Source organism: Cervus canadensis, chromosome 1, assembly GCF_019320065.1.
Source record: "Cervus canadensis isolate Bull #8, Minnesota chromosome 1, ASM1932006v1, whole genome shotgun sequence".
In the NCBI taxonomy this organism is placed as follows: Eukaryota; Metazoa; Chordata; class Mammalia; order Artiodactyla; family Cervidae; genus Cervus; species Cervus canadensis.
Window position 1 is genome coordinate 40520041 of NC_057386.1, and position 13745 is coordinate 40533785.

At 38.9% G+C, this 13745-nt stretch overlaps 1 protein-coding gene across 3 annotated transcripts in view; it reads right to left on the bottom strand.

Annotated features, from left to right (window-relative positions):
- Window positions 1–498: 498 nt before the first annotated feature.
- Window positions 499–13745, bottom strand: part of NLK (nemo like kinase) — a 124084-nt gene continuing 110837 nt past the window's right edge. For 2 of the 3 annotated variants that reach the window (XM_043480057.1, XM_043480065.1), the window contains exons 8-11: window positions 12821–12907; window positions 5194–5392; window positions 4177–4270; window positions 499–2283 (exon numbers count right to left, since the gene is read on the bottom strand). In XM_043480057.1, coding sequence (XP_043335992.1) covers window positions 2229–2283; window positions 4177–4270; window positions 5194–5392; window positions 12821–12907 — 435 coding nt within the window. In that variant the 3' untranslated portion in view covers window positions 499–2228. The other variant, XM_043480046.1, reaches the window with a different exon arrangement.

A 13745-nucleotide genomic window follows, 5' to 3' on the forward strand; every position in this document is an offset into this window, starting at 1 on the left:
AGACTGGTACCAGACAGGCAGTCTGGCATTGTGTCTTGATCACATCACCACCCAGCTGGGCCTACTTCTTTAGCCGGAAGTACCTCTGGGATGCCAGGGGCAGGAGGCAGTAAGGAAGTGGAGGGAGGGGTCAAGCCCCCTAAGCAGTCTGCTGCTCCGGAGCAGTCCACTTTTGTTTAATATAATGGACTCTACTGTATTGGAGTTTGATTTCACATGAAAATAGGATTAAGAAAAATTCAAAAACCACTGGGTTAGACAGACTCTAAGGTCTGGAAAGACGTTCAAATTGTATACATTTAAATCACAGTATCTCTGAGTATGTTTTTGGCAATTTAAAGTCTCTGAGAAGGTTTAAAAATAACCAAAAACCCACAACTAATTTCCTCAAAAATTGAAATGGAAATATAAATAGGTAATGTCTCAAAACTTTGCAAATGCAGGCTGCAGGCTGTACTGAAGAGAAAATAAAGGAATTGAAATAAAGCGGCTGACGCATCTTTTTCAAATGTCACATTTAATGTTTTCACCACTGTACTTCAAATCTACATTGTACAAAGTGACCAGTAAGTGTGCCACGGTAACTGACCAACCTCTGAGATTGTACCTTTCACACCAGTGTCTTCTTGGGCTCTTTTGATACTAAACACGTTTCTCATTCAAGTGAATTGAAATGCTTCAGTTGGGTTGATTCTCAGGAGCCTCGTAAAAAGAAAACAAAGATATTGCACCATCTTTGTTTAGTAATTCAATGTTTGTTTCTTTCACAGCAAATAATTACTTCATTGAAGTTAAAACTTCCAAACATAACTTATTAATAGTCTTCAAATTCAGCTCAGATCACTCAAGATGAAAATACTCTGCTAAATACAGATAACTTACAATAACTTTAACAGTTAATTGTCCATAACACACACCAAGGTTTTTTCCTAGACCAATTTTAAGACGATCCATTAGTATTCCTTGTACAGGTGAAAAACGATCTTCAATTTTCTTGTCTTTTTATTTTTAATATAAAAGTTGGAAGGGACATTCAAGTTTCAAGTCTCCACATTGAACTTAAAAAAAAAAAAATAGTCATCATCAGCATGTGGAGGTAAACAAGCCAAGTTGTATAACTCCAGGAGGTAGAGGCCTTCAATTTGTATTCATATATACATATGCACAGAAGAATTCAGTGTTCCAACAGAAAAAAAAATTTGTCAAAAAGTAATAAGTTATTTACTACTGTGACATTTCAAGACTCCCACAGCTTTGCCTAAGGACACAAACACATTTGACATAATTCCCTATGTGCCTTTTTTTGTGGCTTAAAATTTTTTTTAAATTTGTTTTTATCTTTATTTTTTTTACTGTCCAGTGCAGGAAAAGTCTCACAAAATTTCACAGACCTAAAATGTGCAAGCTAGTTCTCTCTCTATACAGCAATGTTGGGATTCTTTTGAAATTAGCCCAGAAATGAATTATTTACACACATGAAAGATGCATGCTTGGGGATTCTTTTATGTAAGAAAGAGCAGAAAAACTTCTAATAAAAATAGATTAAATATATATATATATATTTATACTGGGTAAGGAAAACAAAAGTTTAGTCTCTCCTAGTCACAAACTCATTCTCTCTACCCACAACATTGGATTTTAGACAGCACACATCACCGTCACGGCTCTAATGAGAAGCTAATTATAGGGCTTGATCATTAGGTGGCATGCCCCCCTCCCCCACCCCCCCAGGTGCAGCCACGATCAGCTCACGTGGCTCCATGATTGGTCGCAGGCAAGGTTTCTAGATTCTTTTGTTTTAGAAAACCCCAAATTTTCAGGAATGGCTCAAATATCAAAATGTATGACTGTCCTTTGTGTGTGTGTGTGTGAACAATCTCACTTCATATTTTTAAAAAAGAAAAAACAAAACAAACACAAAAACCCCAAACTCCCAAATTTGGTTCAATTCTCTTTTGTTCTGAGGTGAGCCATAACAGCTGCACTAAATTCATAAAACATGTGCAACTCTGGGTAAAATATTTTTTCTTCTAAAAGCACAACCACTTTACAAGATTAAAAGTCTAGTAACATTTCTAAATATTATTCCTATCATACAAGTAGTGGTTGTTAATTTAAAACTTCATTAGTAAAATTACAGTACAAGCATGATTAACCTCCAGAATTGCAAATCCCAGACTCCAGTGGAGAGCTACATAACATCTTCAGTAGTACATTATCTTCCACCGTCACTCCCACACCAGAGGAGATGGGGGCATCTCAGACGGCTGAGCAACAGTGGAACTGGAAGAGAACGGAGACACGGTGAGCTGGCTGTAAGCACCACAAAGGGCAATTCACTGCTGCCTGTTCCCCACTTCCTCTAAAAAAAAAAATAGGGTCAAGTCCATTCCTGGAGTTTTACTTCTTTTCACTTCTCTAACGGTGCATCTGTCCACCTCCAGAGGATATGGGGTTGAATAAATGAGTCTGTGTAAAGTGTTTTTCATGGTGCCTACTTCCTAATATGAATGGAAGCTATTATAAGTAATAATGCCTATAATCAATTGGGAAAATAACATTAAAGGATACAGAATTATCCATTTAAAAGTAGCTTCTCAGAATAAGGTTATTTTAAGTGGGGACCTATTTTGAATGAGCCTCATAAGCATTCTTTTATCAAGTTTTAATTGATAATCATTTAGCACTTGTTATCCACAGATCTGTTTTGTCGTTATTTCACAGGTCTCTCTAATGTTGCCAACTAAGATTATAGACTCGAGGAGGCTGGTGTCACTCTGCTTCCTTGGGGCCCAGGATAATGAATAACTTGCACCTGAAAGGTATTAAAACACCTGATTGACTGGGTCACTGACTCTTAGGGAAAAATTTAAAACAGTAATTTAAAACCATAGAGATGTAAAAATGCAACTTCATTCCTTCTTTCTACAGAAGCATACATGGAAGGAATGAAAGATGACTTAAAAAATTCTTGACCTTGGTTCAGTAAATTCGATCCCCTTCAACACTATATCCAGGCCACTTAAAAGGAGGAAGTGTGAGGGGAAGGGAAAGAAAAGCGAGGAGGAGCGGAAGAAGGAGTGGGAGAAGGGCAAGAAGAGCGTGGCCTCTCAGATCAAAGCCCCCTACACGCTGCTCTGTGACACCCCGGCCAGACCAGTGCACCTTTTTCCTTTGCCACCCGGCCTGATGTGAGCCTTTGTCAACAGAGGGCGCTAGAGGGGCGCTGCAAGGCCGCAGCATTAGGAAGCGGCTTTCCTCCAGGTTCCGGTGTGCCTTTTCTTTTTTTGGAGGGGCTTTGGTCTACCCAAACTTTCTCTGCTCCCAGCAGGCTCTCTGACGCACCAGCTCAGCCCACCCCTTTTGAGAGTTTCTTCACCACCCTCAATGCTGTGTTCCTGTGGCAGCTAGCTGCTCTCCAAAGAGGTCCAAATCTTATTAGCCTGGGGTGGAGGGGTTTCCTCTGAGTTCTGTTTCTTTCTGTTCACTCTCCCTTGGTCCAGAGGGAGTGCTTGCTTTTCTGCATTTGCTACTTCGGACTCCTCAGCATCCTCTTCCATGCCTTTGAGTGATTAGCCATCTTTTCCTAGTTAATGCTTGTTATTAAATTTTCCCTGTCGTATGACTAGGTGGGTTTCTTTCTCCTGGTGGACCATGACTGATACAAGGAGTCAGGGAAAAGAAATGAAGGAGAAAAGGACAAACACAAAATGAGGCTTGCTAGGTTCTAGAGGAGGATTATAGCTCTTGAGCCAATCAGACTGTTGGCTTCTCTTCTAAATAGGATATATCAGCAGTCCACCTATAACATATGCTTTTCTTGCTTGCAGTTATCATTAAGGTGGTGGGGATGGCAGTGGGAACCGAGGTGACCACGTCCAACTCCAGCACAGTGGCTGCTGCAGAAGGAAGATCCCCACACACTTGATCAGGTAGCATAATGGTCATCTGGGGAAAAACTGCCAAGGCAACCACAGTGAGCTGAAGCGAGAGTGGAAACACATGTTCACATTTTACATGTGCTTTTGACTAAAGCCAAAACTCATAATAGGAACTTTCTGTTGGACCTTTTATTCATGTTATCTAATCTAAATAAAACAAGAAATATGCTGAATAACAAACTCACAGTGGCATCTTTTTAATTCTAATAAGGAAGTTAGAGTTACATATAGTTACCTAATAAAGCTCTTAAAAGCAGCAGACTGAGGGTTGATGCAGAGAGGCACTCTGTTTCCTTTCTGCTGTTCCAAAATGAACTGGTGAATGATTTCTGTGGAGAAAACAAACATCATACAACCCATGCCAATGTGCAGGCCTGGGAGCAGTGGATTCTTGGGTTAACTCTAGTCAGCATCTGAATGGCGTTTCCTAGTGGTTTAGTTAAATCAAACACACACGTCCTCTCTCAGGCAGAATTCAGTGGAACTTTCCTGAAACCAAGACGACAGGTGCTGCTAAACGCAGGCCAACCCCCTCAAAGTGGCATTACAGGGGCTGGAAATCCCACCCGTGGGAGGTGTAAAATAGTGTATAAATTTGAGAGTGCCTCTACTGGGTTGGCATTATAAATGAACTCTTCTAAACTGCTGGTTAATTATTGCTTTTTTGAAAATCACTTAAAAAACTTCAGTTGGTATTTAGGTACATAGTTTCAGGCTGGTCACTTTGGGGACAATTCTTTTCTAAAATGTCCTACAGCAGACACTTAAAACCACTCAGAATTTTGGATGTCATTAACCTCCACCCCAACAGGAGATCTCGTCAGGAAATTTTATGACTAGACTATCGGAAATCCCCTTCTTGTCATCATCTAAGGAACGATTCCCTCAGTGGCTGTTTATTCTTTTTAAAGCTTTGCATGTTATATAAAAAAGTCCAATATGTCTCATTCCATGCAACCACACTGAGTGAATACATATTAAATATATTGAGTCACAGTAAGTCAGCTTTAAAAACAAGAACAAAATGTTCATTCCTCTGCCAGACCTTCCCTTGGATATAAAATCAATGTTTTTATAACACACATAGCTTTCTTGGCTTATATACTCTGGACAAACGGCTATATGCAAGTTTTTAAAAATAAACATACAAAGGAGCTTTGATCATCATCCAGACCTCAATTTTCCACAGTCACATAACAGAAAATGTTGTTATAGTCATCTCACCTGGCGGAAGGCCAAAAAACACACTCACCTTTAACCTGTCGAACAGAACTGAGGTTCTTCTCAAAAGTGTCATCGAATTTGGGGTTGGTGACGGGCTCAAAGTCACTGGTATAAACTCTTCCAGTAGATGTGGAAAAGCAACATTTACACATACACGTGTGATATCGTAGTCGCCCTTCATCTAGGTAGGGGTGGGCTAAGGCATCCTTAGCGGATATTCTTTTGGACTGAAATAAAATTGAGAGACCAGCACATCAACACTACAGATAAACAGAACTGTCCATACAGGGGTCTTTCATGAGCCACAGTGGCTGCTTTACACAACTTACACTTAATTTACAGTACATCCTGCATAGAGGGGTGACTGCAGATGGTTGAGGGTTAAGAGGATAATTGAATTTAGAGGCAGGTAATATAGCAGTAGAGGGAGTTTTTGACGTAAGACAAGAAGCTACTGTTATAAACCACCACACGCAACCAGAAAGCACTTAGAAATGACTTTCTGCTAAAATCCTGAAAAGTTTCCTACCTTGAAATAGATGTGTGCAGGGTCAAAAATGATAAATATCATGACATTTAAATATGCAATGCTTTGGAAGGGGTACATTTACATTTTAAGTAACAGTTGTATTTTCTAAATATGTTTCAGCACTTAGAAGAGATGTGATCATGGTGGCAATTTTACAAAGCTGCTTGAAACTTCATCTTCCTGGGTACCAAATCAACTTGAGCAAAAGCCTGACTGAAAGCTGCTGGGGTTAGGCAGCAGCTAATAGCCTGCATGCCATGTTTTGATACCCATCCCAGTGTGAGTATCAGCAGCCTGGGGTTTTCTGGCACTTCAGATCAGAATACTGAGTGTACCAGTTTCCAGTTACATACACCATAAACTTTCAAACTCGCTTCTCCACGAAAAAAGAATAAAGCTGTCCCTTCTTGTAGCTCAGTGGATATGTCAGTACTACTGAGAGAAAGTGGATTTTAAAGGATTTAAGGATGACTCAGTAGTAGAGAGTAGAACACAAACTGACCCTTTGCCCTGCTTCCAGTCTGCCAGCACTTCATATGACAACTAAGAAAGAGAAAACCATTTGCATTCAAACCCGGAATAACTGGATCCTCCAACTGATTCTGGCCCCTCAAATAATAGAACGCTAAATATTCCCCTAAACCTGGATTCCCTAGAAAAACACATTATCTCTGAGTTTTTGCTATGCTATATTAAAAAGGCACGTCATGACCTTTTGGGATACGCTAACAAGAGAAATCAGCTGTTGATCTACCAAGAAGAGTTGAATGTAAATCTTACAACCCGGTCTTGTTCCTTTTGCTGCTTGTTGTGTTTTGTTATTTGGTGACATAGCCTTTCTGAAGTCTGACACTAACATGCTTAGCAACTAAACCTTTTCTTTTTTCCTAAATGAGTCCAACTATTCCCAGAGGCTCTTCCGCTGGGATCAAGGTCTAATGTCAGAACCAAAAAATACAGGACAGGATACCTTGCCTGGGTCTGGACCCCTCTGAGTCCACAGCATCTCCAGCCAGTCTCAGGTGCGGGGTTGAGAGCTCTTTGGCTTTTGCCCATTATCTGGTTACCAGCCAAGTCTATTTCTGTTTCTGACTGAGCATGGCTGATCGTGTCCAAGCTGGTGGCAGCAGTGATTAAATCTGGGTTTTATCATACAACCTTGCAGTCATTTCTGTCAGGGGCAGATGTCAGAAACTGGGTCCCTGTCAGCTGTGCACCGGCAGATGGAATCTGGTCTCACTGTTAGTCTTTGTCTGGGGCTTCTGGTATTTCCTGGGATTTCAGATGCACACCTGAAGAGATTCTGGTGTTCCCTAACTACGGATGGCATGCTCTGTGTCTGTCTGTCTTGTGCACTAGTACCAGGTCCGCTGACGTGTCTCACCTTACAAAAGAAAAGCCTTTGAGCAAAGAGCAAATCAAACCCTAGCATGCAATGATCAATTTTCATTTCTCTAAACAAATTAAAGTCTCTTTGGGACTTCTGAAACAAAGTTAAAGAAAGGAGACTGTCACTTTGTAAGGGTATGAACACTGAAAAACTATCCTATAAAACTGAAGTGAAAAAAAAAAATCACAGAATTTCTCAGATTTAATAGTGATGTTCGTTTGAAGTATCTGATGTTGCACAATTATGTCCTCTATGTCTTAATTACATCTTGTTTCTTGATCAACGTTTGTAATAGGTATGGATACTTGTTTTTATGCAATTTTGTTGCTTTATCAAAATTGGCTCTTCTAAGTTTTGAATAAGAGTGATACAATTTTCCATTTTACAAATATAAATGGATGTACTTTGTATACTTCTGAGAGGAGTTAATACATCATATTATGAGATCTCTTAAAATCAAATGGAGCCAACTCCTATTGCAAGTGGCTTTTAGAAACAATAATAACATGTTAAAGGCTATAAAAAGAAATGGAAAGATATAAAAACATTATTCTTCCTTATGAATGAAGTATTTTGGCTCTTTAGAAATTTTTTCTTGCTCAAGTTGTAACTCAAAAATTAAAAAAGCATTAATTGTGAGTTAAAATAATACTATTACTTAATTACTAGACCACAAAGTAAGCAAAATATTTCTCATAAACAACTTAAAAGTTTTCATAATTATATACAAGATGACTCTTTGGACAAATCAGTATGAGTTAATAGTTAATAAAAATTTAAATACACCCGCCTGTTTTCTTTCTGATTTTACTGTCATGTACAAATAATGCTAATACAATATTCTGGTTTCTATAAGTTTTAGGATTTTACCCTCATAAAAAGCCTAATCATTTTGAATTTTTTTCCTACTGGAAAAATTATGTGTTCAACTAAATTAGATAAATGATAATAGGTAATGTGTTTCTAAAATGAAATTTGTCTTTTGTATGCTAAAAATTCTAAAGACTTAATGAGTTAACTTAAAATTTAAACTCCTAATTCTTAGTTAACATTAAGACCTTACTAATATTGAGTTAATATGTGGTCTTTGGATATATGGGCAACATAATTTTAATATACCTAGGCTCTTAATTAATATATTATTTAGCAGCCATCAACAAACAGTTAAAAAAAAAGATGGCAAATACCTTTGGGTTAAAGTACATATGTGTTTAAAAAGCATAAAGGAATGTGTGATGAAGGAAAGATGTGTGTGTTAGAAAACAGATATGCTTTTGTTCATCAAGAGAAAAAAGTGAATAATTGTCTAAATTCCTAATAATTATTGTTGTACTTTTAAAATATTGCTTACAACTGTTTATTGTCTTTAGACAAATTAAGGTCTCTGGAGATTTGTTCAATGTCTTCACTATTTTGAGGTAATAGTTAATTACATCTTTTAAAGTTATTTATTGTACTCCATCCTTTTCAGTACTGTCGGTATTATTATAATAAAAGAACCAGTGCCCTTTCATCTTATCATCCCCTGGTTGTTTCTGCTTTTTCCTTGTATTTGCCTAAAGGCTCCTGCTACAAGATAAAGATCAGGAATAGAGTCTTCCATATGAACCATCACAAGGATCTCCGTAAAGAAATGTTATCAGGCACTCCTGACTATTGTCTTTGGGGTACAAACTCATGGGTAACAGCTGATTATCATCACCACAGTTAGCCACGAGGAGCAGACACAAGGTAATAGACTGCTTAACCCAAGACCAACAAAGTAAGAATCAACTACTTCAGACTAGATGGATTAAATAAACTTATTTAATTATGGTTAATGTTCTATTTTAATGGCTTTAAAAAAAAAATCTTCTTTCTTTCTAATGTATCACTACCTCTCAAATTTAACAGGACAAAATCAGAATGAAACATTCTTTAAGCTAGATACAGAACTCTCATAACTACAAAGAAAAGAATCCTTAATAAATCAATCATAAACTAAATTCAGTAAGACCCTGTCCTCCTTACTAGATAAATCAAACCTCCTTTTTGTAGATAAATCTAATTTGTAACTATGACCACACCACAAGTTTCATTTAATTAAGAGTGACAATCCCACTGTTGAAGAATAAGGACTACATTTCACATGCAGAACTGATATCTGAAAGGCCTCTGGGGAGATGAGCGTGGCATCCACTCTGTGGCTTAGGAAATTGGGCCCTAGAGCTGTAAAGACTACGAGCTCTCAGCAGGTCATAGTCATTAATAAACGTGGGATCTCAGAGAAAGAGGATACCTTACAGCTACAAGAACTGCAGGTAAAACCTGGGACAGGTGAATTACATGGTTCCTCATTCCTAATCTAAGTAGAACTAATAAAGAGAGTAACATATGCTTGACACATAAAAGTAAATTTAACCTCAGGGCCTTTAGAAAATCCTCTATGGGCGGACAGAAATTACCTCTGAAACCTGAAATTCATGTGCCTCTAGTTTTGTTAACCATACAAACGGTCTTTATGTATTAATCAAAGTCTCCTGTGAAAGCTATACAGATAAACTTGCCAAATAAAATATCAAACTAATGACACTAAATCACCAGCTCACTCAGCAAGTTATGTGGCTGAAACTGTCCTTAATGGCATGAACTTGACCACAAGGAGGGGCTATGCCAAAGAACGGCCACTTTGTCTTGCTTCCTGATCACTAAGAACCTCACATACCAAAGGAAACAAACAAAAGGAAAACACCAAACAAAAAATCCACTTTGTACCACAAGATGTGACAGAAATAACTTGATCATTCTGATTGGTTCTTGTTCAGCCACTCAGTTGTGCCTGACTCTTTGCGACCACATGGACTGCAGCATGCCAGGCTTCCCTGTCCTTCACCATCTCCCAGAGTTTGCTCAAATTCATGCCCATTGAATTGGTGATGCTATCCAACCAGCTCATCCTCTGTTGTCCCCATCTCCTCCTGCCTTCAATCTTTCCCAGCATCAGGGTCTTTTCCAATGAGTCAGTTGGATATGACTGCATATCCAACTTTGCATCAGGTGGCCAAAGTATTCAGTTTCAGCATCAGTCCGTCAATAATTATTCAGGACTGATTTCCTTTAGGATTGACTGGTTGGATCTCCCTGTAGTCCAAGGGACCCTCAAGAGTCTTCTCCAACACCATGGATCAAAGGTATCAGTTCTTTGGTGCTCAGCCTTCTTTATGGACCAACTCTCACATCCATACATGACTACTGGAAAAACCATAGCTTTGACTAGACAGACCTTTGTTGGCAAAATGATGTCTCTGCTTTTTAGTACACTGTCCACGTTTGTCGTAGCTTTCCTTCCAAGGAGCAAGCATCTTTTAATTTCATGGCTCCTGTCACCATCTGAGCCCAAGAAAATAAAAGTCTTTTACTGTTTCCATTGTTTCCCCATGTATTTGCCATGAAGTGATGGGACCAGATGCCATGATCTTTCTTTTTTGAATGTTGAGTTTTAAGGCAGCTTTTTCACTCTCCTCCTTTTACCTTCATCAAGAGGCTCTTTTAGTTCCTCTTCACTTTCTGCTGTAAGGGTCATGTTATCTGCATATCTGAGGCTGTTAATATTTCTCCCAGCAATCTTGATTCCAGCTTGTGCTTCATCCAGTCTAGCATTTTGCATGATATACTCTGCATATAAGTTAAATAAGCAGGGTGACAATATATAACCTTCCCAATTCCCAATTTGGAATCAGTCTGCTGTTCCATGTCCAGTTCTAACTGTTGCTTCTTGACCTGCATACAGGTTTCTCAGGAGGCAGTAAGGTGGTCTGGTATTCCTATTGCTTGAAGAATTCTCCAGTTTGTTGTGATCCACACAGTCAAAGGCTTTAGCATAGTCAGTGAAGCAAAGTAGATGTTCTTTTGAATTCTCATGCTTTTCTATGATCCAACAGATGCTGACAACTTGATCTCTGGTTCCTCTGCCTTTTCTAAATCCAGCTTGAACATCTGGAAGTTCTCGGTTCACTTCATACTGTTGAAGCCTGGCTTGGAGGATTTTGAGCATGACCTTGCTAGCATTCTGGTCCCCCAAATAAAAGAACCCTGTTTCTTACAGATCTGGACACACTCTAACAAATCATTTTTATCCCTAATCTTTGTTCTAACCTTTGTGGATTTAATAATTAGTGAGAAAGTTACTGTTTTCTCACTGTGAAAAAACCAGTGTAAACCTAATTGGTAATTTTTGGGTATTTTTTCCCTTTTAATATGTTATGTTTTGTATTTGGTGACTTCCATGTACTCTTGGCAAGTAAAATTTTTCTTTTCTAAATGCTTCCATTTAAAAAAATCTTCTTTGACAATAGTTATTGGCACAGATGTGATAAATACCCTTCAGATGAATGAATAAATGAAGAAATGAACTTTGCCTCAGAGGAATCAAGTCTAAAAATGGCATTTAGAAAAGCCACCATTTGAAATGCTGTGATAAACCTAGACAGCATATTAAAAAGCAGAGATACTACTTTGCCAACAAAGATCTGTCTAGTCAAAGCTATGGTTTTTCCAGTAGTCATGTATGGACATGAAAGTTGGACCATAAAGAAAGCTGAGCACCAAAGAATTGATGCTTTTGTTTTTTTCCCCAATTATTTTTATTAGTTGGAGGCTAATCACTTTACAATATTGTAGTGGTTTTTGCCATACATTGACATGAATCAGCCATGGATTTACATGTGTTCCCCATCCTGAACCCCCCTTCACCTCCCTCCCCATCCCATCCCTCTGGGTCATCCCAGTGCACCAGCCCCGAGCACTTGTCTCATGCATCCAACCTGGACTGGCGACCTGTTTCACACTTGATAACATACATGTTTTGATGCTGTTCTCTCAGATCATCCCACCCTCGCCTTCTCCCATAGAGTCCAAAAGTCTGTTCTGTACATCTGTGTCTTTTTTTCTGTCTTGCATATAGGGTTATCGTTACCATCTTTCTAAATTCCATATATATGTGTTAGTATACTGTATTGGTGTTTATCTTTCTGGCTTACTTCACTCTGTGAATTGATGCTTTTGAACTGTGGTGTTGGAGAAGACTCTTGAGAGTGCCCTGGGCTGCAAGCAGATCCAACCAGTCCATCCTAAAGGAAATCAGCCGTGAATACTCACTGGAAGGACTGATGCTGAAGCTGAAGCTCCAATACGTTGGCCTCTTGATGCAAAGAACTGACAAACTGGAAAAGACCCTGATGCTGGGAAAGATTGAAGGCAGGAGGAGAAGGGGATGACAGAGGATAAGATGATTGGATGGCATCACCTACTCAAAGGACATGAGTTTGAGCAAGCTCCAGGAGTTGGTGAAGGACAGGGAAGCCTGGCATTGCTGTCCATGGGGTCGCAAAGAACTGGACACAACTGAGCGACTGAACTGAAAACCTAGAGTAAACACTTCCTTATGCAATACAATGGGCAGATTTTTTTCAAATAATGCTAAAAATTTTTCCCCTAATTTAGACTGGTGTCAAACTCCTTTTACAAATATTGAGATAAATAAGGATGATGCCCTTCCTTCTCTCTCTTCACCTAGTATTATGTGTTACTACTCGAACTTCTTTGTGATGGGGGAGCATGATAAACTTCAGCCCTCAGTTACATGAGTTATCTTTTAAAAAGTCATTATTTACATTGCCCATCTACTCAAAGCCAGGATGTTTTTCCTAGAACACGTTTTTAATTCATTAAAATAATATAAAAACAAACACTACTTACTGGATCAAAGACCAACATCCTACAAAGGAGATGAACAGCTTCATGTGTAGCCTGGCTAGACAGGGTATAAAGCACAGGAAGAGATGGCTGCAAAAAAATAATTCAAATAAGTGAGTAAGTCTTTGTGTAAGTAGATGTGGGATACAGCCGATGTATGACAAGGTACGTACCCAGCTCTAAAGGTGTGCGCAGAGAAATCTCAACTCAAAGGAGGTGAGTATTCCCCTCATTAACCAGTCTTCACAAGCAGCAACTGACTTTCAGTGCATAATTTATATTGCATGATTACCCATTGAAGGTCAGAGCACAAAAGAGCCTATGAAAACTGAAAGGTAATCCTGCAAATATGAAACCCCTAATTAGCCTTATATTATACACGCTTTGGCAAGGGAAGACCAAACATGCCGAGGGATGGGAGAAAAGATTTACAACCTTGGCCACTTGCAAGCAAACTGTGCAAATAAGCATGTGAACGATGTCTTATGTCAATGTTACCATAAAGTTGCTAAAACGCTGAAGGAGCTTTAGGATACTCAGGAGATTACAGAGTCTTCTAAGAAAGTATGACACTGCTTTTGCAGGTTCCAGCCGTACTGCCTTTAGCACTGATTACTCACTCAATAATTGTCTTTTGTATTAATCAGGGGCAGGCATATCCACACACCTGTATCTAACCCTTTTGCACTGAGGCAGGGAGATGATTCTAATGAGCATAGAAGCCACAGAGCTTATAAAGCAGTTATTTTGCTGCTTGGCAGATGAATGGTGTCACTGCTCTGTCTCTCACTCAAGTGACACTGAAAGGTCCCCTTGTATCTTGATCACAGCCTTAGAATTCTGCTATGATAACTACTAGCATCAAGTATTCTATGTATCTGCCTCCTTCCAACAGTTAAATTGTATAGGAAAATCCAACAAGAACAAG